The sequence below is a fragment of the Saccopteryx bilineata genome, chromosome 1 (genome assembly GCF_036850765.1).
Source record: "Saccopteryx bilineata isolate mSacBil1 chromosome 1, mSacBil1_pri_phased_curated, whole genome shotgun sequence".
Taxonomy (NCBI): domain Eukaryota; kingdom Metazoa; phylum Chordata; class Mammalia; order Chiroptera; family Emballonuridae; genus Saccopteryx; species Saccopteryx bilineata.
The window spans coordinates 78,363,181-78,390,540 of NC_089490.1; the positions used below are offsets into that span (position 1 = coordinate 78,363,181).

The 27,360-nt window shown below is 38.5% G+C and overlaps 1 protein-coding gene across 1 annotated transcript; it reads left to right on the forward strand.

The window, feature by feature from the left end:
* The first annotated feature begins 302 nt into the window (after positions 1-302).
* LOC136319241 (late histone H2B.L4) lies at positions 303-4,472 on the forward strand. Its single transcript, XM_066252585.1, has 2 exons — positions 303-533; positions 4,227-4,472. Exons 1-2 carry the CDS (start codon positions 303-305, stop codon positions 4,470-4,472), a joined length of 477 nt encoding a protein of 158 aa, XP_066108682.1.
* Positions 4,473-27,360: the final 22,888 nt, after the last annotated feature.

The window sequence follows — 27,360 nt, forward strand, 5'->3', positions numbered from 1 at the left end:
TTCCTGTTGTTACATTAGCACCTAGATTTTTGTAGTTCATAAATAATTGTTTAATCTTAATTAATCATTAACTTGTTGCACTATAACAAAAAAAATCTTTTCTCTGGTATTCTAATCATTCAGATTATTAAATTTTATATTTTTCTTTTCATTGATAGGTAGAAAAATGAAATGACATCTACCAGGGGCTGAAAGAAGACAAATTAAAAAACGACGCGAGCAAGTTGCCAACCAACAGAAAGGAGCATTGGACAAATTTATAACCGGCCCTGGCCATTCAGGCCATCGTAATTCGAGCAACAATGAAGATGAAGAACAAGGAGCTTCCATCAGTCAACAAAAAGTTAGTTGAAATTGAAAACCAAGGTATAGAAGAAAGCAACAATGATGAAGAAGATAAAAAAAACAGTCAACAACCAGGTGAAAAACCAGTAGAAATATATATAGAAGAATATCCATTAGAAAATATTGAAACGCAAACGGAAAATATTCCATTCAAAGTTACACTAAAAGATATTGCTCTCTGGCCTAATGTATTATCTAATGAAATGGTTAATTTCTAATTTCAAATAAAGCAAAAAGTATAGGCGATATAACTACATTTAAACCGGTCTATAAACACGGTGATCGAATTTACTATAGAGGCTTGTGTAAAGACCATTTTTACAGAAAATTTCAAATGGTGAAAAAGAAGAAAGAATGTGGCTATTTTTTTCTGAAACATCAAAATCAATTTATTGTTACCCATGCAAAATGTTTTTGGGCTCAAAGTCTAAGTTGACTACAGGGTTCCAAAATTGGAAAAATATTGGAATAACTTTGTCCAAGCATGAAATGTCAAAAGAACATGTCGTTTCAATGTGTACATTATACAAGCTCTCCTCTACGTTAAATAGCATCGATGTTCAAAATCCGCAAATTACATCGCAGAAAGAAAATTATTGGAGAGAAATTCTGCGAAGAATTGTATCCACAGTAAAATGACTCACAAGTTTGGGCATTGCTTTTAGAGGCCATAATGAGAATACAACATCTTCAAGAACAGACTATTATTTGACTAGTTTAGAGTATTTAAGCAAATATGACGATTTTTTAAAGTTGCACTTACAAAGGTATGGAAATCAAGGTAGCAGACATGTAAATTACTTATCGCATCAGATGTGTGATGAACTTTTGCAAATAATTGCCGATTCTCTTATGCCACACATTGTGGAGGAAATAAAATGTGCAAAATATTATATTATTATTTGAGATTTTACAGCCGATGTTGTGCATGTGGATCAACTTACTTTTATAATGTACTATTGATCAGCAAATGGGGATGTTAAGAAAGTTTTTTAAAGTTCTTCCCTATAGAAAGACATGATGTGGAGTATCTAGAAAAGAGAGTCTTATCTACCTTGCAAAATTTGCCAGTAGATATAAAATATTGCTGTGAAAAATCATATGACAATGCAGCAAATTTGTCGGGCAAGTACAATGGTCTGCAAACAGGAATAAGACAACATGCTCCATCAGCAATGTTTATTACGTACTCTATCTAGTCTTTCACTTAATTTAGTTGGTAATGTTGCTGCGGAGAGCTGTAGTAATGCTGCCAGATACTTTTTATTCATGCAAAATTTGTTTGGTTTTTTCTCTGCAATAACGTTTTGATAGAACACATATTATGCAATAAATTGGATAAAGTTTCTTATACATTCAAGAAATTGTCAGATACAAGGTGGTCTGCCAGGGATGATGCAGTTTTAGTGTTAAAATGTGGCTACAGCTTAACCGGGTGGTGGCGCAGTGGATAGAGCATGGGACTGGGATGCGGAGGACCCAGGTTTGAGACCCCGAGGTTGCCAGCTTGAGCACAGGTTCATCTGGTTTGAGCAAAGCTTACCGGCTTGGACCCAAGGTCACTGGCTCGAGCAAGGGGTTACTTGGTCTGCTGAAGGTCCACAGTCAAGGCACATAGGGAAAGCAATCAATGAACAACTGAGGTGTTGCAACGAAAAACTGATGATTGATGCTTCTCATCTCTCTCCATTCCTGCCTGTCTCTATCTATCCCTCTCTGACTAAAAAAAAAAAAATGTGGCTACAAAAATATAAAAGAGGCTTTAGATGAGATATGCAATTCCACAAAAGAAAAAAATTGTTATTGAAGCAAAATCATTACTTAAAGAAATGAATGATTATGAAACTGCTGTAACAACAGTCTTAAGGAATAAAATTTTGCAAAGGATCAATGCAACCAGTAAATCTTTACAATCTGTTGATTGCACAATTGTTAAAGGTGCATCATTTATTTAAAAGTCTAGAAATTTTTATTAATAAAAACATGACATAATTTCAATGAAATTTAACCAAAAGTTAAAGAACCAACAGATAAAACATTTGAAGATGATTATAAGTGAACATGTACAGAAAATTCAAAGAAATTTTTTTATATAATGTACTCTATGTAATATATGATCATTTAATAGCAGAATTGAAAAGATGTGGAAAAAATCTATGAAAATGTAATTTTAGAGATATTTTTGTGTTTACATTGTGTGCAGAAGAAAAAATGTGTTAATAATAGAAATCTATAAAGATGACATTGATTTAAGTAATTTTAAATATGAGTTGAAACAGTTTTTAATCTTTTTAGATGAAGAAGACAAGCAATCAATTAATAATATATACAAAAAAGCATTACATATGAAAGCAAATTTTCCAAGTATAGAAATTACGTTGAAAATTTTGTTAACCATGTGCCAATTTCAAATGCATCAGGGAAATGCTCATTTTCTTGTTTAAAGAGAGTAAAAAATTATCTTAAGAAATTCAATGTCAGAGAAAAGACTAAATAATACAGCTATTTTATACAGAGAGAGTGATTTACTTAAAATTATTGTGATGAGATAAGTTAAGTTAAGTTTACAAACAAAAAGCAAGAAAAAAAGTTTAAATATTTTCACATTTGTAATTTTAATTTCAAGTAAAATTATGGCTTTTTTTGTTTAAATTTATGAATGTTACTCCTATTATATGTATAATTAATTACAATTATACTTTTACATATGTTCAACGGTTAGTTCAAAACTTTGTAATTATTATGCTATTAATTATAATATACATATATTCAAATTTTATTGGAAATAAAACTAATAGCACATATTTTTTATTTATTTAAAAATATGGTTCACGTGTATTATTTCCCCTCCTTTTTTTAAGGGGCCCAATATTTTCTTCTATGCCTGGGGCCTCAACCGACCTTAATCCGCCTCTGCTTAGTGTTGTTATTATTTCTGGAAAGTTCTTACATAGTCCAACTCCTCTCTCACTGCCCCCTATCACTCACAGACATTCTCATTCATGTGGGTATGCCCTCTACACACACATGCACTTCACTTTTCTGTCTCTTGGTGTATTCATATCCTGGAGCTGCCATGACAAATTACCACAAACTAGGTGGCTTCAAACAACAGAAATGTATTGTGTCACAGTTCTGGAGACTAGAAGTCTGAAATCAAGGTTTCAGCAGACGTGGTAGTTTCTGGGAGACCTGAGACAGAAACCTGCTCCATGCCCTTTGCTGGCTTCTGACAGCAGCTGTCATCCTTACCTGTCCTTGGTTTGCTGATACATCACTCCAGTCTCAGCCTTCATCATCACATGGCATTCTCTCCCTGTTTATGTCTGTGTCCAAATTTCTCTCTTCTTATAAGAACACTAGTCGTTGGATTAGGACCCACCCTAATCCAATATTACCTTATTTAGCTTGATTATATCTGCAAAAAAAAACTATTTCCAAATAATCACATTCAGTTACCAGTGGTTAAAACTTGAAGATATCTTATTATAGGGCATAGTTCAATGCACAATACTATGTTTTTGCTCTAACAGGTTTTCATTCCTGAAATTCTCTCCCTTTTATCTCTAATCTATATTTCTTGACTTTCCATCCTTCAGAACTAACTTATCTTTCAAATAATCCCCCTCTACTCCAGCAATTTTCTCTCTTCATGTTTGCATGCAATTAAGAACTCGATGTTTCTGGTATATCTTAGTTCTGTCTGCAAAGCTAAACTTTGAGCTATTAAAAAGCAAATGACCTCATGCATGGAGGAGGATGAGCATGAGCATGAACAGCAGCAGCACCAGTCTGGGGGCCAAAAGGGAGCTAGTCCAGGAGACAAGAAATCCAGAAAGCATAACTGGTACAAAGAAAACTATTGAACATATATCTACAAGGTGCCAAAGCAGGTGCACCCTGACATCAGCACCTCTTCCAAGGACGTGAGCATCATAAACTCATATGTGAATGACACATTTGAGCAGCTGGCCAGCAAGGCCACCTGGCTGGACCAATATTCAGGTCAAACCACACCAATATCCCGGGAAGCCCAGACGACCATGCACCTACTGCTGTCTGGGGAGCTGGTCAAGCACGCCGTGTCCAACAGCACCAAGGCCATCACCAAGTGGTCTGGAACTTAAGCTAAATAAAGGGTGAACTTCTAAAAGAAAAAAAAGGAAAATAAAATATATACAAAGCAAATGATTTCAAGATACCTCTCATTCCCCATGGTACCTAGCACTCTTATGTGCAGAGAAAAGGCCTTTTATAAATATTATTGGTAAGTTTACTACTTTGTTAGTTTAATAACAGTACCTATATGCATTCTTTGCTTCTGTTTATAAGATAATTTGGGGAATTAAGGTTGTGTATTAATTATAATTTTTATTAGGCCAGCAAAATTAGCTTGAGAGCACTTTCATATGACATTTTAATAAAAAGGATAAAATCTTTGGTCCTTGTTCAAAAGAAACATCTAGCTGGGAAAATAAGATTAAAGGGAAAAAGTTTTTGTGTTCTGACATTACACAATAATTAGAAACTAAATTTATGCATTCTGACACTAAAATAACTAAAAAATAAGGCAACACATGATAAGGAGCTAATTATGTGGAACAAACTATACAAGCAAAATAGAAAAAATAAATCAATGTTCTATACATAAAACTCCTTTTGGATATCTTGTGATTTTGGTGGGGGTGTTAATATTTTTGTGTGTTTGTGAACTAACTGCAACAAAAGAAAGTTAATTCCATTTTATTACTTCATAATTAAAGCATGCCTGATCATTTGGAGGTCTGGCAGGCTACCTTTCTAATGCACTCACAGAGTGAGTGACAGAAAGCTGTTTTACTTACACAGATGTCATAAAATATCACAGACCCTGCAAGCCCTTGACACAATGTATTAGTTCTTTCTGGCTCACAACAGAACTTGAATTCTTAGGACCAGAGGAATCCTTCCTGACTGTTCCCACTTAGGACCACACTGATGAAAGAATTTCAGCCTATATATCGTAACTGAAAACTGCCTGATGTTTTAACTCAGTGGTCCTGGTTCTGTTGGGTCACACAAAACCAAATTTAATTAATCCCTCTCCCACAGGACAACCCTTCAAAGAGTTGAAAGCAGTGGTCAGTCTCACTGTATTATCTGTCTCTTGAGCTTAAGCCCTGTGACATGTTATCAAGACTCTTTCTACTGCCACCTCACTCTGTGTGCCTCACCTTGCCTATCAATCTGAGAAAGAGGGGTGCCCAGAACTGAATAAAACTTTCAGGTGCCCACTGATAGCTCCCACATATTTACAGCAATAATGACCAGAAATATCTCTTGTCTTTTCTCTGTCCCCACATTATGAGCCTAGGTATGCACTTTAGAGAAATTGGCCTTACCCGTAGACCACTCACCACTACTACCCCCATACATTTCTACTTCTTTTAGAATAGAATTGTGTTTTAGCATAAGAGCACTTCACTTCCATCACTTAAAGATTTCTGTAGGCCCTCTATTTTCAAACATCAAAAAATTTAACCCCTCATGAAGACATGAGAGTCTAGGAATAAGTATCAATTTTGCCTCATTTTAAGCTCATTGGTATCAAATTTCTCCCCACTTTTTATAGGTTGTATTGTGTTCCCCCCAGATTTCACATGCTGAGGTTTTAAATTCTAGTATCTCACAATATGACCTTATTTGGAAATAAGGTTGTTGTACCTGTCATCAGTTAAAATAAGGTCATTTATAGTGAGCTCTAATCCAATGACTTACAGAGAGAAGAAATTTAGACACAGGAGCATATACAGGGAGAATGCCACATGAAGATGAAGATGGTCATCCACAAGCCAAGGGAAGAGGCCTGAACACACCTTTCCCTCATAGCTCTCAGAAGGAACTAACCCTGACACCACCTTCATTTCAGACTTCTAGCTCAAGAATTGTGACATAATAAATTTCTTTTGTTTAAGTCACCCAGCCTATGGTGCCTTGTTACTGTGGCTCTAGCAAATAAATACAGCAGTTCCACTCTCCATAAACTTGTCCTGGCTCCAGTGGATGAAGATGTGAAGAAACAGTCATTAGTTAGATTTTGATATCTAAGAAACAATTCTAAAAAGTAGTGGTAAAGTAACCACCATTTATTTAACTTATAATTCTATAGATTGGCAAACTGAGCTGGGCTTAACTAAACAGTTCTAATCTGGGCTGGGTTCAGCTGACTTCAGCTAGGCCCATTCATACATCAAAGGTCAGCTGGTAATCACTTGGAGCTGGCTGGTCTTGGGTGGCCTTGATTCGGACATTTGAGAATGATGGAATGTCTCTCCACATGGTCTCTCATCCTCCAGCAGGCTGTCCCCAGCAGTTTCAAAAAGCAAAAGGCTAACAGGCAGGAATATCTCAAGTCTCTTTTTACATCTTATTTGCTATGATTCCAAAAGTCAAAGCAAATCATGAAGTTAGGCCAGATTCAAAAGGTGGGGAAATAGACCACCTTTTTATGGAAGTAATGCAAAGTTGTATCACAAGGGTATGGATGGAGGGAGGGAAATAACATGCAATGATTTTTGCAACTACCACATTCATTCATTACTAAGTTGTTATTGTGCCGCCCACAGATGTGAGGCACCCTGAGGACAGCAGTTAAGCAAAACCACACTTTTCTTTTTAGCTCATGCACTAAAAAAGAGACAGGAAGGGATGGAGATGAGAAGCATCAACTCATAGTTGTGGCACCTTAGTTATTCATTGATTGCTTTCTCATGTGTGCCTTGATTGGTGGGGGGGGGGACTCCAGCCAAGCCAGTGACCCCTTGCTCAAGCCAGCGACTTTTGAGCTCAACCCAGCAACCATGGGGTCATGTCTATGGCTCAAGCCAATGACCCTGCATTCAAGCTGTTGAGCTCACACTCAAGCTGGCAACCTCAGAGTTTCAAACCTGGGTCCTCAGCATTTCAGGCCAATACCCTATACATGGCACCACTGCCTGGTCAGGCTAAAATCACACCCCTTTTTTTTAAGTAGACATTCTATCTGCCTTTACCTCATATTTAACTTGAAAAAACTCTTAAATATTTAAAATGTAAAATGAAAATATCATACAGCAAGTAAATATATTGTCAGTATGCACAGAGCGGGAGGCAGAACTCAAGAAAAGACATACCATATAGGTGAATGGTTCTCATGCAGGGGGGATTTTTCTCCCCACAAGGAACATCTGGCAACTTCTGGAAACTTTTGTTACAACTAGGGGGCAGGGAGCTGCTACTGGCAATATCTAGGTAGAGGTCATGAATTTTGCTAAGCACCCTACAATGCACAGGACAACACAAACGCACACAACAAAGAATTCTCCAGCCTAAAATATCAACAGCTCTATGGCTACAATACCCGTTGTAGCCTGAAGATCCTAACCAATGCCAGAAAACCTGGGGATGGCACCTTCTACTCTCATTACTGTTTCCCCCTTTTGGCAGTTTCTTTTCACTTAAAACTATCAGAAGAAAGGAAAAGCATTTCTTCAGCCCCTGTGGGCAGGCAACCCATCTCTGTCCCGACATCCCCTCTGAGGACTAGGATACGATGATGAGAATAGGCTCCTGGAAGGTAGGGCATGAGGTGAAACAGGTCCTGGACCCATGAAGAAAGATTCACCAGGATGAAGTCTCAGGAAGCCTGTTACTCTTGGACTCTGTTTAATACCACAGCTGTTCATTGACGTGTTTGTCTCTTATGAGGCTACAACCTCCTGAAGAGGAGGCCTTCTCTTATTCATCTTTGGGTCCTCAAGGTCTACAAATGTTGAATGAAAAAAGTGAGAAGCAAATCATAGGGAATACCTCACTCTAGTCACCATGTGATCAAATCAGTAAGGTATGCTATGTTTGAACCCTCAAGGATGCATGAAGTAGTTAAAAGTGGGTTGCCAGCATCATCTACATTCACACATCTCAGATTCTAGCACTACTGAGTATCCCTAATGAAAAGGCAAAATCAGCATTGCTATTCTTTTCATGTAGAATTAAAACTCAATGAGGTATCTCTATGAATGACCAAATCTCCTTCAGGAAAATCTGGTCTTTATAAGTGATTGTCTAGTGCCATTTAAGTTAATTGCTATTTTTAGGTCACTAAATATATTTATCTGATACTTGATTTGTGACTTTTTTTTCATCAGAAGTCTTTTCTCTCTTTTGTAGTGGTTAATGTGCTTAAAAATGTTTTTTTACTATTTGTTTGAATAAATAGTCTCCTAACATATTACTCCCATGTAGTTCAATAGTCATCAAAAAGCTGTCATTTAAAAATACTTTCTCCTGTGCACAAACATCTGGCCTACCCACTTAGTGTTTGAAATAAAGACTAATTACTGGATCCTGTTTTGGCATAAGTTTGGGTGGCAGCTTAAAACCCCAACCTCTATTCTCAAACCTGGTTGCTGCTTGTTACTGAGCAGAATTCACTGATGGGAACTCTGGAGTTTAATTTAGTACAGCATATCCTTGACTCATACAATTCATATTTAAGTGCTTGGTACTGCTTGGCCACGCATGAAATGAAATCAGAAAAACTAAAAATGGTTTCGGGTATTGGACATAGGGAAGGCAAGAAAAATTTACACTTTGGATTCTAAGATTGTGACATTCTGAATTTAAAAACATGCCTAAAATTGAGAGAGGAGGAGACAAAAAAGAATTTGCTAAAGCACCACTGAAAACAATTTCACAAGCAGGAGATTGTTCAGGTTCACCAAGGAGGCTGGCCTCTTGGCATCATTTCCACTCATCTTTTCAGAACAGAATCTCACTGGGATAACACTGAGGCAGCTCAGGCAAGATCTACTTAAATCACAATGCTCCATATATATGGGATGTGCCCACTTGTGACAGAGACTTGTTAATTTCCAAGCCTATCTGCTCTTCTTCTAGGACTAGCAGATCTACATTTCTCAGCCTCCTTGTGGGGGAAGACGATCAACAGATTCTGTCTGAGGGAACATGGACTGAGGTACTGTATGTAACAGCAGTGATTCTTGGTCCTTGCCCCTCTGCTGGCTTGATTAAACAAGAGTTACCTTGAAAATCTATCTGAAGAAGGGCTGGGCCAAAAGGCAAAAGAGGCCTTGATTTTCAAATCACTGCCTGGAGGAGAGCTGCCAGATGACCATGAACACTCATTTAGACTTCTTATGGAAGTCTTACAGAAATAAATAATTGTGTCAAGGTATTGAGATTTTATTTATAGAAACTAACATCTTAACTAATGCACAACCTGTATTATATACATTATGTAGAGGTGTTAAGGGGCAAGAAATATTTACAAAGGGATGCAGACAACAGGGATTTACTTACTCATTAATTCACTCTTTCAACAAATACTAAGTTGCCATCATATGTCTGTTATTATTCTAGGTACTAGAGATAAAGGAGTAAGCAAAATATACTACATACTGATCTGCATAGAGCTCCTATTCTAATGGGGAACAAAGAGATATGTAAATAAAACATCAAGTATCTCAGCTAGTAAGTGATGCAATGGAAAATATCTAAAGACAGAGTGACCCTATGGGAGGGAGCAATGGGTAGGAAGATAATTGATTCTGATGAAACCATGCCTGGAGTATGGTCCAAGAGACAAATAAGGGCCACTGCTTTATGCAGGGTAAAAAGCATAATGGGAATTTTCTTGATGGTGTAGGGTAGGGGGTGGTTGTGAGGCTGGAAGTGCCGTGGGTGGGCTATAGGGTCAGGGGTCTTTCAGGATCACCCAGAGATTTTAGGATCCATCTCTCCATCTGGCTGATCTCAGAACACAGTACTCTATAAGGATGTTTTTACCTTTAATAATAAGAAGGGGGGAGGGTAATAGATGTTTATATGTAACACAAATCTGCAAGCAAGAAAAGTGAAGAGAAACTGAGAGGATTAAAGCTTCTACCTGAAATGTTTACCTTCCACTTTGACCATCCACATGAAAGAGCGCTAAAATATAAAGATAGGACTGGAGGGTAAAAACTTTCAAAGGAAAATATAATTGGAATTCAGAACTACATTAAAAATAATAGTATATTGATGGCAACACATTAGTCACAGTTTCTACAGATCATAAGAAAGGAATTAAGTTCAGAAGCTAAAAGAAATAATATTCTTGTATACCTTGCTTTAAGAAAATTGAAAACATAAAAACTAAACCCAAATTTAAACAACTAACTCCAACAGAACAAATAACTTCGCAATTTATGTTTAAAATGATAGGATGCATTGCTCTAGAAGAGTTATTTTATAATTAGCTGAAATACAAAATTAATTTTCAGTAGGTGTCTACCCCAACTGTGTAAAAACTTGCCAATCTAAGTACTTTTCTAGGCAAAAAGGGAAACTTCTTTAGTATGAGACATTTCACATAAGGAAATGGAAAAGCATTGAACAGGAATACATTCCAGAATCCTTCACATTGGCCTCATGTAAGGACCATACATATAGAAATGTATTTCTCAAAAAAAAAAAATTTTACAGGACATAGCTATTTTAGATACTCACAGAATGTGGAGAAATGAATATTCTCAAACACTTATTTTAAGAAATATGTACCATATAAAATATGCAAGACATTTCTTCGTTGTAAGAGCAATTACTAGAAGCTACACTCTTGGGAACAGCCATTATCATCCAACATTCTAACCAGTAACAATGAAGCAAAGTCAACCAAAGTGAAATGAATGATGCCATGATTATTAAATCAATTTCACCCATGTACAGAATAGAGATTGATACCAGCTATAAAGCCTACAGTTATGAAATATAGTAGAAGGTAGCAATTTATAAACAATAGAAAGTAATTTAAAAATTAAATCATCTATGACTAGTGGTTAAAAATAAAATTCTAAAGATCCACTAAAAATGTTCACAAAATATGAAGAAAAGCACAAAATAAAGAGAAAAGCACAACTTGAGTTCCATTTGGAGGTTGCCACAATGTGAAAATGGAGGAGAAAAGGAAGCCTAGGCAGACCCTGGCTTGTGGCTGAACTTGTTCAACTAGAGAATCTCCACATTAGCATGCTATTCAAATTGGAATTTAGAATAAGTTTGGGAAATAGTTTTCTTGCTAAAATTGTTTTATACAGGTTTATATAATTTTATGATGAGTGTAATTTGACCACACTCATTTTACAGAAGAAAAATTTAATCCCAGGAAGATAAAGTGATTTTCCTAATTTCTCCTGGTCAATTAGTGGTAATTCAAGTTTCCAGATTGCCAAATCTGCTACACCGCCAGGTGATAATCAAAGATAAATACACTAGAACCTACAGCAGCTATCAGAGAACAAGATTATAGAAAATTACTATCACAGATATACTGAAAACAAAGAATACATAGGGCACTCCTTGGTATTTACCCAAAGAGATGAAAGTTTATGTCTGCACAAAAACCTGCACATTACCCTGGCTGGTTGGCTCAGTGGTAGAGCGTTGGCCTGGCATGCAGAAGTGCCGGGTTCAATTCCCAGCTAGGGCACACAGGAGAAGTTCCCATCTGCTTCTCCACCCCTCCCCCTCTCTTTCCTCTTTGTCTCTCTCTTCCCCTCCCGTAGCCAAGGCTCCATTGGAGCAAAGATGGCCTCGGGCGCTGAGGATGGCTCCATGGCCTCTGCCTCAGGTGCTAGAGTGGCTCTGGTAGCAACAGAGCGACACCCCAGATGGGCAAAGCATCGCCCCCTGGTGGGCGTACCGGGTGGATCCCAGTCAGGCGCATGCAGGGGTCTGTCTGATTGCCTCCCGTTTCTAGCTTCAGAAAAATACAAAAAAAACAACAACACAACAAACAAAAAAACCCCTGCACATTAGTATTTTTTCACAACTGTCAAAACTTGGATGCAGCCCAAAGTATTCTGCAGTAGATATATGAATCAATACACAATGGCAGTGATTTTCAACCACTGGATAGATGCTATAGTCTTCATACAAATGTCAGGGTGGTTAACTCTTTTGTGGATGGCACAAAATTATTCAGCACTAAAAAGAAATGAGCTATCAATCCATAAAAAGCTATGAAAGAAATTTAGATGCAGTTTACTAAGTGAAAGAAGCCAATCTGAAAAGGCTATATGTACTGTAAGATTTCAACTACATGACCTTTTGGAAAGACAAAACTATGGAGACAGTGAAATATCAGTGATTGCCAGGGTTGGTGGAGGGGAAGGGGGTGGTGGTGAAATGAACAGGTGGAGCACAGAGGATTTACAGGAAAGTGAAAATACTCGGTATATTAATAGTGATAGATATATGCCACTACACATTTGTCTGAACCCATAGGATGTACAACACCAAGAGCAAACCCAAAACTATGGACTTGGAGTGATTAAAATGTGTTAATGCAGATTCTTCAATTATGTACCGCTCTGGTAATGGATGTTGAAAATGGGGAAGACTGCATATGCAAGGGCTGATGGCATATGGGAAATCTTTAATTTCTCTGTGAACTTAAAATTGCTCAAAAAATAATGTTTTAATAAAAAATATAGATAGGTAGCATGTTCTCTTACCATATGCAAGGCACAATTCGAAACATTTTGCAATTATTACATCATTTAACAATGAAAATGGGCACTATCTATTGATTGGAAAATAAACTTAAAAAAATGTAATTTACCTTCCTAAGTTCACCCAGAGTAGTAGACATGCTATGTTCAATGATTTACATACCAGTCTCTTAACCACTTCAAAAGGATAAAAAGGATGAATCGTGTAAAGGTAACAAGAGTCTCAGGATTGAGGCTTCGAGAGGCCACAATACAGAATAGGACTAGAATAAGACTATCAGAGTAAATAGTTAGATCAAATATTTAAAAACTGTAAAAATTTTCAAGAAGGCACTGAAAACCTTCATGTTTGATAGCCATTCATTTATTCTACAAATAGTTACTGAGTGTATGCCATATATCAGTGCCATTCTAGTCAGTGGGGAGTCAGAGAAGTATTGTATCCTCACATTTTAGTGAGGAGAGATGTGCAATAAAAAGAAAGTGCATATATGAAGAAAAAAATGGAGAGTGCTAAGTATTATAGAAAATTCAAGTGTGGCGATAAAAATGGAGTGTCACTAGGTAGCTAATTTAGATTAATGAGAGACTGAAATGAGCTCTCTAAAGAGACGGCATTTGAACTGGTATCTGAACGACAAGTAGCAGCCAGCTTTCAGAAGTTTAGAGGCAAGAATATTCAAGTCAGAGCAAACCAGGTCAAATCAAAGACAGGACAAGAGTACATCTGGAGTCACTATGAGCAATTCAGTGGAGAATAGCCATAGATGAGGTTGAAAGAGAGGAAGAGAGCAAGGTCCTGAGCTGGAAATTTTGGCATGTAATGAGGAGATAGTGGAGTGTTTATGCAAGAGACTAACATAACCCAACCTGCATGTTAAGAGCATCACACAGCAGGTTGCTTGTGTGGAGACAGGTTTGTGGGAGGCAAGGACGAAAGCAGGAGGAGCACCCGGGAGTCTATTGCAGGTATGCAAGCCAGTTGGCAGATGACCATGGTTTGGACAAAGGTGGTGGGGGAGGAGGCTGAGAGCAGTGGATCTCAGGAAGATGTTCGGGCGGTAGACACAACAGAGTTGCTGATGCAAGGAATGGAGGAGAAAGAGGAATTTGAGATAAGCCCTTGACATTTCAGTTCAGGTAGAATTGAGAGCTGAGAAAACACCTTGTCTTAGGAAAAACAAAACAAAGCAACACACTCAAAATCTGAAGCATTTCCAAATTCTACAGAAAAAGAAATAATCACAAGAAAGACCATATGTAGCAGCAGTTCAAAGACAACATAATAATAGTTTTTTAAAAACCATTATGTGACTGCTACATTTTTGTTCAAATGATGACTAGTAGACTGAGCAAGAAATTCATATTAAAAAGTAACAGGTTTCATGAGATACTTTTATCATAAAAATTAGAAATGTACAACTTAAGGCAGATTCATCTCACTGAAACTATATTTAAGCCTGGCTGACTTGTACTGTATATTTATTTCATTTTCATGAGTACATTTGCATAAGATTTGAGGATTTTCTCTAAGTGACTACATCAGAAGTTGTCCCCTTAAACAAGTATTGTCCCCTTCAAAATAGCCACTCTTGGAGAAAATAAACTTATACTGCAATTGCTCAAAGATTTTTTTAATTCCTCTATGAGGTCTACTTTAAGAGACTGCAGCTTATTCTCAGAGCAACAGGTCTATGTCCTTTGAAAGTGGGCAGATTCAGAGTCAGCATGGGGTTGTGAGCTGAGCAGCTGATGAAGTTGAGTCCTGTCATTGCTGCTACAAGGTGTTCCCAGAGAGGCAGCCATGAGCCTGAGATCTACAATGCATGCAAGCCATCACACACACACAGAAGTGCTCATACACTATGGAAGTTCTATATGACAACTCCAGTGGATATAGGATAACCACGTGGGTTCCATGAGCAAAGCCATAAATATCAAAGAAACAATTTCACATTGTATTCAGGGGCAATATTTTAGTGTACCCTTTCCTCAGGTCAGGGATGATGGTGTGTTCTCCAATTTTGACAGTTTCTACAACATCCAAACAAGATACATTTTATCATTAATTTTTATGTTTCAATATATACTGCTCACAAAAATTAGGGGATATTTCTGAAGTGTAGAAAAGAAAGGCTGTTAATATGAATAATCTTTGGCAAAACTTACTTTCTCTAAAACAGAGACTTTAAGGAGAACTTATTTTTTTCTGAAAAGACTTCCTATTCCTGGCCTTGAGGCTAGTTTTCCAGACTGTGGTCTTGGGCTAGCTTTGCAAGATTGCAGGTGTTCTCAGAATGTTTCTCCTCCCCATTCCTCAATTAGTATGTAATTCTGCTATAAAAGCTAATTCCAAACTGCAGTAGGTACCGCATTGATTTGAACGACTTAGGTTTCCATGTGGTCATGCGTGGGCCTTAAAGACGCCTTGATTTCTTATTTTGGCTAATTGATTGTGTGGCAAGATGTCTGTTTCTCGCTGTTTCATTACAACATTTCAAAATGAATATGAAGCTATCAAATATCCCCTAATTTCTGTGAGTAGTAAATTATGTTCTCATATCTTGGCTGGGGGGGAGTTGTGGAGGGCATACCTTAGTGCCTATTGTGAAGGTTTCTTTGTGCCTGTTCTTCAGTATGAAGTACATGAAAACCTTTTCAAAACTTTCTTCATTTCTGAGTCTTATTTTTAAGGATACTTATATATCTTGGTCTAAATTATGTTTTTTTTTTATCTATTATTCTCACAGTTGTTTATTTAACTGCAACAAATGTCTGACCTTCTCAAAGATTTTGTGGATTACAGTGCAAATGGATGAGTGATTCCAAGATTTTTCAGGCACACTTTCTTTCCCCCAGAATGGAAAAATGATTGACATTGCTTTGCCTCATAAATTTTTCTGACATGTCTAGTGCCTCACTTGTATATTTGTTAAATCACACATGGGGGAAAAAAAAAAGAGCGAATTATTTGGTCTTAAATACCACTGCTGGTTTATATGTTGTCACAAAGCAATGTGTAGTTCCACCCACTCCCTTTGCTGACCCATGAATGACTGAGCCAGACATGAAAGTACTGCTGCCACAGGTGAAGTAGGAGTCTTCATACTCTTCCAACACTTTGGGATTTTAATTGCACTTGTATCCAAATCTATTTAATTGCACTTTACCGCATCCTTTCTTTATAATTGATTTCATAATCATTTTACCTTCTCTGAGAGAAAATTTCCAAACAATGGAAGTATTTCATTTTTAAATAATCCCAGAGCTATTTCTTTCCAGGCCCTTCATCTTTTTCTTCTACCCAAAACTGAGTTCTCACACCCACTTCCAACATGTGAGGGATGTTCCCCTGATTGCCAAGACACCAAGTAGGATAGCCAAGAATTCAACTCGTTTATGACACTATCTATCCAGACATAGTGTCAGGTTCAATAGGTTAAGGATTCAGACTACAAGACTGCCCACTCCCACATCTAAGATGCCAGACAGAGGCCACATAAGCTGTGTTTCTGACCAACTGGTCACAGATTGGAGATTCCAAAGACCCCCCTTCAACTCAGAATGCCAATCACAAGGGCAGATTGTCACCTGTACCTCTCGCCAAATGGCTATAAAATTAGATTTACCTACACCCTTTCCATAGGTTCGATGAATTGCTAGAACTCAGAAAAAATGTGTTACCTATTAGATCACTGTGAAAAGATATATCTCAGGAAAAACCAGATCAAAGAGATGCAAGGTATAGGGAAAGGAAGAGATATCCCATACCCACTTTAGGTGTGCTAATCTCTTGTATCTCCATATGTCCACTAACTTGCAAACTCCCAGAACACTATCCACTAGGTTTTTATGATACCTTAGTTACATGGTCAAGATTGATAAAATCATGGGCCACTGTGTTGATACACTGATACAATGTCCAGTGCCCCTCCACTCACCAGAGGTATATGGGGCAGTGAAAGCTCCCACTATCTCATAAACAACTGGTGCAACTGAAAACCAGGTGCAATATTTATGGGCCTAAAAGTTATGACATTAACAAACAAAAGTTACTTTTTTACTCTAACCACTTAAAAAATTAAAATTCCCAAAGCAATGACCAAGAATTGTGGAGAAAGACCATATATATATGATAAATTAAGTCATTCCAATAACAAAAAATATATTCCCTATAAATCACAATATCGCAGATCACCCCAGGGGTTTTAAATATACATCTCTTTTAAAAAAGCAATCATGAGGCCCTGTCCGGTTAGCTCAGTGGCAGAGCGTCAGCCTGGCATGCGGGAGTCCCGGGTTTGATTCCTGGCCAGGACACACAGGAGAAGCGCCCATCTGCTTCTCCACCCCTCCCCCTCGCCTTCCTCTCTGTCTCTCTCTTCCCCTCCAACAGCCAAGGCTCCATTGGAGCAAAGTTTGCCCGGGCACTGAGGATGGCTCTGTGGCCTCTGCCTCAGGTGCTAGAATGGTTCTGATTGTGGCAGAGCGACGCCCCAGATGGGCAGAGCATCGCCCCCGGTGGGCATGCCGGGTGGATCCCGGTCAGGCGCATGCGGGAGTCTGACTGACTCCCTGTTTCCAACTTCAGAAAAATACAAAAAAAAAAAAAAAGCAATCATGAAAGTTAAAATCAATTAACACATTACAAGATTTTCAGTCATTAAATAAAAACTCCATCATCCTATCATATCAAAATAATTCCAGGTGAAGCCACTCATGATGGGGCTTCCATTCCATCTTGTCAGGTTCCAAAAGCAGGGCTGGTCTCACCATACATGCATGCTACATGCTTTCAGAATCTGGTATAATCAAGCTGAGAAACAATTTCATTCTGGGTCGGTACCTCTTCCAACATGTTACTGCAGCAATTGAATTTTCCCCAAGACAAAACCCATTCAGTCATCCCTTGACCCTCAGACACTATTTTTTTTCCTCCCCAATTAATACACAAACTTTTATGTCTGTAGAGGAGACATCAGATTTGGTGACTGTGCTGGTCTAGTCTAAGTGGATGACACCAGTACTAGTTTAGCAAGTACCTCCCCTTCAGCCCACTTCTATCCACATAGGGTACAGTTACATAGCACAAAACTGATGGGCTACCGTCACCACCAGGCAATAGAGCCAGATTAACTGTCAGCACCAAAACTGCCAACCTGGGTGAAGTACAACCTGCCCATCAGGCCTTTACAGAATTCTGACAGTTTTGAAACATAGTTACAACCACCTGCTTAGAGATCTATAGCCTTTGAAGCTGAAGCCCTGGTCCTGTGGCCAATACAGCAGGTAGGAAAAACAATTTGAGGTGAAGTGGAGACAAGATACCAGCACATTCCCCACTCTCGCTACCCTAGATCCACCACTAGAACACAGACATCTAATAAATGGAACATTCCCTTAGCTCAACTTGCCTTCATGTTGAGTGTGAGCATACATTCATGAGGGCATTTAAGCCAGCCCTTCATGAGTTCATGTTCCCCACCAATTTAGAAAACCAATCTTTTCATTGCCATTTTCATTTCTCTATCAAACTAAGACTGAGAAAGATCTCTCTCTGCACATTCATGTTGAGCTGAAACATGTTTCTTGGTCTGCAGAAATGATGCTCAGGCATCTAAACTGGTGCAATACCTTCAGTCCCAGAACTGGTCAATAGTAGGCACTCACAGGCTTCTGCCCTCAGTCCCAGTCTGTGCCCTACAAAGGCCTATGGCTCAGAAAATCTGTGCCTACCAGCACTCCTGCTTCCATCCTACAAAGCGTGACCTCGGGCAACATTACTAGTTCCTAATGACCATGTCCATATACTATTGCTTGAAGGGCGGATTTATGTGCCTTCTCTTTTACATTACTAGGTGGGGAAATGTTCACTAATCACAAACAATCTTTTTTTTTTTTTTTTCTTTTTTTTTTTTTTTTTTTTTTTTTTTAAATGTATTTTTTTTTTTTAATTTATTCATTTTAGAGAGGAGAGGGAGAGACAGAGAGAGAGAAGGGGGGAGGAGCTGGAAGCATCAACTCCCATATGTGCCTTGACCAGGCAAGCCCAGGGTTTTGAACTGGCGACCTCAGCATTTCCAAGTCGATGCTTTATCCACTGCGCCACCACAGGTCAGGCTAATCACAAACAATCTTTATTCCCATGTTACAATCAGTTAAAAACAGATGCAACTGTTGTAAAGTACCATACCCCAAATGTTGTAAAGTATCATACCTCACTTCCCCGTGGGTTTACGTAGAGACACCAAGTCCAGATGAATTTTGTAGGGTTTTATTAAAGGAAGAGATTTCTTAAATATGCTGGCCAAATATGGCTAACAAATCGTGCAACTCCAAATAGATCTCAGAGGCTGGTTATATACACTTTGACCACATACAGGTTAGGGGGGGGGACTTGACAGCATGACACAAACATTAACAAGATTATAACATTTGTCTAAGAAAGTGGTCCCCAACCCCTGGGCCGCGGACCGGTACCAGTCCATGGGCCATTTAGTACCGGTCTGCAGAGAAAGAATAAATAATTTACATTATTTCCATTTTATTTATATTTAAGTCTGAACAATGTTTTATTTTTAAAAAATGACCAGATTTCCTCTGTTACATCCATCTAAGACTCACTCTTGATGCGTGTCTCGGTCATGTGATACATTTATCAGCCCCACACTAAAGGCCGGTCCATGAAAATATTTTCTGACATTAAACCAGTCCATTGTCCAAAAAAGGTTGGGGACCACTGGTCTAGGGGATTGACAAAAAGGTTAAAACTTTCAAGCTAACACAATGCTAATGTCATTTTACATATCAAAATACATTCATAAACCTTTTAGTATCTATCTCTCCTCCTTTGCCTAGAGGTACACATTAATCTCAAGATTCCAGAAAGAAGGAAGACAAGATGGCACTGGAGTAGGCGGACATACCAACTCCCACCTCCCAGAACCAAAGTGGATTACAAACTAATTTTAAGAACTATCATCTGGAAAAACCAACTTTGGACTAAACTAGGAGGACTCTACCAAGGAACTCTGAAGAAGCCACACCGAGACTGGTAGGAAAAGTGGAAATGCAGCGAGGGCTGCCCAGTTCTCCGGAGCAAATGGCAGCCGGGAGAGACTTGCGTGGCAGGAAGTGAGTTTAGCAGAGAGGGGAGGGTCCTGAATCCCAGGAACAAAGCCCCAGCCTGCAGCCCTAGAGCCTAGAAGAGGCATATGGACAGTATTTAGCTGGAAACAAGACAGGATACTGTTTGTGAGAAAGAGACTGCTTTCTCAGACCCAGGATTCTTTTTAAAGTGATCGCGCAGAAAACCTCTCTGACAACCACTAACCCAGGGCTCTAGGAGATGAGGAGAGAGGAGAGGACCAGAGCAGCAGGAAGAGAGTGTAATCTAGGAGGCACAGGGAGAAACATTTTGGGAGACAGCCACCCTAACCCCTGGGATGAGTCACTCCCCAAATCTGAAGGGAATATTTCCTCTGGAAACAGCAATACCAGCAAAGGGAAGCAGAACAATAGCCAAACAAGCTCTCCCGCGACACTCAGAGCAGAGTCACTTAGAAGGAGGGAGCTTTCGGGGCTACAGTAGTGAGTCTTAGGGTCTGAGCTGCAGCACCCACCTCCACATGGCTGAGGGCTCGCTGGAGGGCTGGCAGCAGCAGGACATGAAAGTGCGGTTCTATCAGCAAGGGCAGAAGCCGGCTGGCCACCACTGAGGCCCAGGTGTAAGCTCTGTCTTGCTCGGCTGGGGAGGAGGGGGTGTACAAAAGTGGTCAAGCCCAGCTGCAGGCCACCTGTAATCCAGCCTGTGGGAGAAGGGCGGGAACCCCGGAAGGGGTGGAGACCAGCCCTTGAGCAAGGGCACAGGAGCACAGCATTGCCCTACCCGTGGAACCAAGGCTTGTGGCCTGACTTGGGAGTCGGCTCCTCCCACGGGGATGGAGCCAAAAGCCCAGAACAGGCAAGTCCCGCTACTGAGTGTGGGTACATAGTCCCACCTGGCCTGTGGAGCCAAGGCTTGCAGCCCTCCCACGAGTGGGCTTCTCCTACAAGGGCGAGGTGGAATCCTGGAAACAAGTGGAGACCCGCAGCTGAGCAAAGGTGCTGCCACTGACCTCAGGGCCAAGCATAATGCCACCCACAGGGGCAGGGCAAAGGCCAAGGCCAACAAGGCTTGTACAACCAAGCACGTGATCACAGCCACCCCATGAAGGAAAGGTGGAAACCACAGCAACAGCCCCAGTGGGAAGGCAACGCCCATACCCAAACACCCTATGCAGCAACAGCAGAGGGGGTGGTGGGCCTGCAGAAAGACCATACCTAGGGAACAGAGGCCACACCCAGTGGATTCCAGTGGCCAAGACCTTCTTTTACACAGAGAAGATGAGAAGGCAGAGAAATGCAAAACAAATGAGTCGAGAGAAATCCCCAGAAAAGGACCTGAATGAAACAGATATAACAAAATTACCAGAGGCAGAGTTAAAAATAATGATTATTAGGATGCTCAAAAATATTAGAACAACAATAGATGGTCATTACAAAAACCTAAATAAAGAGATAGCAGATATAAAAACAGACATTGAAATTATAAAAAAGAATTCATCAGAAATGACAAATACAATATCAGAAATGAAGAACACAATTGAAGGAATTAAAAGCAGGATGGATGAAGCTGAGAATCGAATCAGCGAGTTAGAGGACATGATAAATAAAGGCATGGAAGCAGAGCAGAAAAAAGAAAAGAGACTCAAAAAGTCTGAGGAAACTCTAAGAGAGCTCTGTGACAACATGAAGAGAAATAACATCCTCATCATAAGGGTTCCTGAAGAAGAAGAGAAAGAACAAGGGATAGAGACTTTGTTCAAGCATATCATAGCTGAAAACTTCCCTCAACTAAGGCAGGAAAACATCTCACATGTTCAGGAAGCACAGAGAATTCCATTAAGGAGAAACCCAAAGAAATCAACACCAAGACACATCATAATTAAAATACCAAAGCTAAGTCATAAAGAGAAAATACTAAAAGCTGCTAGAGAAAAAAAGACTATCACCTACAAAGGAGCCCCCACAAGGATGACTTCTGACTTCTCAACAGAAACACTTGAGACCAGAAGGGAATGGCAAGAAATATTCAAAGTAATGCATAATAAGAGCCTACAACCAAGACTACTTTATTCAGCAAGTTTATCATTTAAAATTGAAGGAGAAACAAAAAGTTTTCCAGACCAAAAAAAAAAAAACTCAAGGAATTCACTACAACCAAACCAAGGCTGCAAGAAATGCTAAGGGGCCTGTTGTAAACAGATCAAAGGAAAAAAGAATATAGCAAAAGAGAAATACAATTTTAAAGAATAAAATGGAAATAAAAAATGACATATCAATAATAACCTTAAATGTAAAAGGATTAAATGATCCGATCAAAAGACATAGGGTAGCTGCGTGGATAAGAAAACAGGACCCCTATATATGCTGTCTACAAGAGACAAACCTTTAAAAAAAAGATGCACATAGACTGAAGATAAAGGAATGGAAAAAAATATTTCATGCAAATGGAAATGAAAAAAAGTTGGGGTAGCAATACTTATATCAGACAAAATGGAATTTAAAACAAAGACTATATATAGTAAGAGATAAAGAAGGTCACTACATAATGATGAACGGAGCAATCCAACAGGAAGATATGACTATTATAAATATCTATGCACCTAATATAGGAGCACCTAAATATATAAAGCAGACTTTGATGGATTTAAAGGGTGAGATCAACAGCAATACTATAATAGTGGGGATTTCAATACCCCACTAACATCACTAGATAGATCCTCAAGAAAGAAAATTAACAAAAAAACAGCAGACTTAAAGGACATACTACATCAACTCGATTTAATAGATATCTTCAGAACCTTTCACCCTAAAGCAGCAGAATATACATTCTTTTCAAGTGCTCATGGTACATTCTCTAGAATAGTCTACATGTTAGGGCACAAAAGCGGTCTCAACAAATTTAAGAAGATTGAAATCATATCAAGCACTTTCTCTAATCACAATGGCATAAAACTAGAAATCAACCACAACAGAAAAACTGAAAAATACTCAAACACCTGGAAACTAAATAGCACATTATTAAATAATGAATGGGTAAACAATGAGATCCAAGAAGAAATTTAAAAATTCCTAGAAACAAACGATAATGAACATACATCAACTCAAAATTTGTGGGACACAGCAAAAGCAGTCTTGAGAGGGAAGTTCATAGCATTACAGGCATACCTCAAGAAGCTAGAAAGAGCTCAAATAAACAACTTGACCCTACATCTAAAAGAACTAGAAAAAGAACAGCAAGTAAAGCCCAGAGCTAGTAGAAGGAAAGAAATAATAAAGACCAGAGCAGAAATAAATGACATAGAGGCTAAAGAAACAATACAGAGGATCAATGAAACCAGGAGCTGGTTCTTTGTAAAGGTAAACAAGATCGATGAACCTTTAACCAGACTCACCAAGAAAAAAAGAGAGAGGACTCGAATAAATAAAATTAGAAACAAGAGTGGAGAAATAACAACTGACACAACAGAAATACAAAATATTGTAAGAAAATACTATGAAGAACCGTACGCCAGAAAACTAGACAACCTAGATGAAATGGAAAAATTCCATGAAACATATAATCTTCCAAAAATTACTCTGGAAGAATCAGAAAACCTAAACAGACCAATTACAACAAATGAAATTGAAACAGTTATCAAAAAGCTCCCAAAAAAGAAAAGTCCTGGGCCTAATGGCTTCACAAGTGAATTCTACCAAATATTCAAAGAAGAACTAACTCCTATTCTTCTCAAGCTATTTCAAAAAATTTAAGAGGAAGGAAGACTTCCAAGCTCCTTTTATGAGGCAAGCTAATTATGATTAAAAAACCAGGCAAAGACAACACAAAGAAAGAAAATAATAGGCCATAATTCCTGATGAATTTAGATGCTAAAATCCTCAACAAAATATTGGCAAACTGGATCCAGCAATATGTGACAAAAATTATACACCATGATCAAGTGGGATTTATTCTGGGGAGGCAAGGCTGGTACAATATTTGCAAATCAATCAATGTGATTCATCACATAAACAAAAGGAAGGAGAAAAACCACATGATAATTTCAATAGATGCAGAAAAAGCATTTGATAAAATCCAGCACCCATTCATGAGCAAAACTCTCAGCAAAGTGGGAATACAGGGAACATACCTCAACATAATAAAGGCCATCTATGACAAACCCACAGCCAACATCATACTCATTGGGCAAAAATTAAAAGAAATCCCCTTAAGATCAGGATCAGGGCAGGGGTGCCCCCTTTCACCACTCTTATTCAACATAGTTCTGGAAGTCCTAGCCACAGCAATCAGACAAGAACAAGAAATAAAAGGCATCCAAATTGGAAAAGAGGAAGTAAAACTATTATTATTTGCAGATGATATGATATTGTATATAGAAAACTCTAAAGTCTCAGTCAAAAAGCTACTGGACCTGATAAATGAATTCAGCAAGGTGACAGAATATAAAATTAATGCTCAAAAATCAGAGGCATTTTTATACACTAACAATGAACTGTCAGAAAGAGAAATTAAGGAATCAATCCCCTTTACCATTGCAACCAAAAAAATAAAGTACCTAGGAATAAATTTAACCAGGGAGATTAAAGAGTTGTACTCAGAAAATTATAAAACATTGATAAAAAAAAATCAGGAAAGATACAAACAAGTGGAAGCATATACCGTGCTTATGGTTAGGAAGAATAAACATCATTAAAATGTCTATATTACCCAAAGCAATTTATAAATTCAATGCAATACCAATGAAAATACCAATGACTTACTTCAAAGACATAGAACACATATTCCAAAAATTTATATGGAACCAAAAGAGAACATGAATAGCCTCAGCAATCTTGAAAAGGAAGAATAAAGTGGAAGATATCACACTTCCGGATATCTAGTTATACGATAAGGCCATTGTACTCAAAACAGCCTGGTACTGGCATAAGAACAGGCATATAGATCAATGGAACAGAACTGAGAACCCAGAAATAAACCAACACCTTTATGGACAACTGATATTTGACAAGGGAGGTAAGAGCATACATTGGAGTAAAGATAGCCTCTTCCACAAATGGTGTTGGGAAAATTGGACATCTACCTGCAAAAAAATGAAACTAGACCACTAACTTACACCATTCACAAAAATAAACTCAAAATGGATAAAAGGCTTAAATGTAAGCCATGAAACCATAAACATCTTAGAAGAAACCATAGGCAGTAAGCTCTCTGACATCTCTCGCAGCAATATATTTGCAGAATTGTCTCCACAGGCAAGTGAAATAAAAGACAGGATAAACAAATGGGACTATATCAAACTAAAAAGCTTCTGCACAGCTAAAGACAGTAATAACAGAATAAAAAGACAAACTACACAATGGGAGAATATATTTGACAATGAATCTGATAAGGGGTTAATAACCAAAATTTATAAAGAACTTGTAAAATTTAATACCAGGAAGACAAACAATCCAATCCAAAAATGGGCAAAAGAAATGAATAGACACTTCTCCAAAGAGGAAACACAGATGGCCAATAGGCATATGAAAAAATACTCAACATCACTAATTATTAGAGAAATGCAAATTAAAACCACAATGAGATATCACCTCACACCAGTCAGGATGGCGCTCATCAACAAAACAACACAGAATAAGTGCTGGCGAGGATGTGGAGAAAAGGGAACCCTCCTGCACTGCTGGTGGGAATGCAGACTGGTGCAGCCACTGTGGAAAACAGTATGGAGATTCCTCAAAGAAATTAAAAATTGAACTGCCTTTTGACCCAGCTATCCCACTGTTGGGTATATACCCCAAGAACACCATAGCACTGTATGAAAAAAAGAAATGCACCCCCGTGTTTATGGCAGCATTGTTCACAATAGCAAAGATCAGGAAACATCTCAAGTGTCCATCAGAGGACGAGTGGATTAAAAAGCTTTAGTACATATATACTATGGAATACTACTCAGCCATAAGAAATGATGACATCAGATCATTTACAACAACATAGATGAACCTTGATAACATTATACTGAGCAAAATAAATAAATAAGAAATAACTAAGAACTATATGATTCCATATATTGGTGGGACATAAAAATGAGACTCAGAGACATGGACAAGAGTGTGGGGGTTATGGGGTGGGGGGGAGGAGAGGGAGGATAATGGGGAAGGGGAGGGGCACAAGGAAAATCAGTTAGAATGTGACAAAACACAATTGAACTTTGGGTGATGGGAATGCAGCATAAGCTAATGGCAAAATAACCTAGAGCTGTTTTCTCTGAACATATGTACTCTGATTTATCAATGTCACCCCATTAAAATTAATAATAAAAAAAAAGATTCCAGAAAGAGAGGAAGAACTAAAATCAGTGTAGGGTGGTATGTAAATTCTGTCTCTTAATAAAAGGTAATGGAAGTTCTTCAAATAACCTTAATCCTTTCAGAGAACTTAAAACTAAATGACCCAGTTGTCCTTTTAAGTCAGGAGATTTCTATATCCTTTTCCCTCCATTTTCCAAAGAAAGAACAGGACAGAAAGCCTGATTTTTCCTCTATAAAATGGCATTGCCAATACTAAGTTTCACAGTTCTCTGGCACCTTACCACATTCCCCACTGATTTTATATCCTGAGTCAAATCCTTGACTCATTTTAATGAGGTGCATGAGGCAATCCTTAATTTTTATAAACTTTCTCAATTATGCAGATTAAGTGGCTTTTATAACAATTTACTTTCTTCCTTTCTCTTTCAAGAATATTTGTATACCCTATACCTTTGGTTACTAAAATTATACAACTATTTTTTGTCAGAATTCTTAAAAATCTTAAACTTTAGTGACAACCAAGCTGGCTTTCCTTTTACCCCAGTTTCCCTTTTTCCTCAGTCTGATTAAAAGGGAGTCCTTAGTGAGTTTCTTCATGTATTAACCATATGTAGACCAACCAGCTTTCAGTTTGTGGTTGGAGCAGGGCATGCCGTTCTTCTCAGGGTTAAATTACAAGGGTTGGTGGAGTCAGTCTACACTGTCCATGAGGTGTCTCTGCTGGAACTGCAGGTTTCAGTTGGCTATGGTAGACCCAGGTGGGCATGCCTTCTACCTTAGCAGCAGTGGGAGTGCTCAGGATCACAGTGTGTGGACCCATCCACGTGGAAGTCAGTCCTTGGGTGATGTACTTCTTTACCCAGACTGAGTCTCCAGGCTGAAAAGGATGTACTGGATCTCCTGGCAGTGCTGGAAGTGCCTCTTGGACAGTCTTTTGAACAGCTTGTTGAGTAATTTGCAGACCCTGCAAGTACGTAAGGAAAGAGTTGTTATGTTTCCTTTATGATTTGATTTATGCATTCTATTTGCCCTGAACCTTTGGGGCTTGTGGGCACAATGTAACTTCAATTAGTTT

Bases quoted from the DNA above. Each gene is read 5' to 3' on its own strand.
- LOC136319241 (XM_066252585.1), top strand. From the start codon at position 303: ATGAAGATGAAGAACAAGGAGCTTCCATCAGTCAACAAAAAGTTAGTT. The intron at 534-4,226 runs GTATTATCTAAT...TATATCTACAAG, and splicing joins ATATTGCTCTCTGGCCTAAT to GTGCCAAAGCAGGTGCACCC.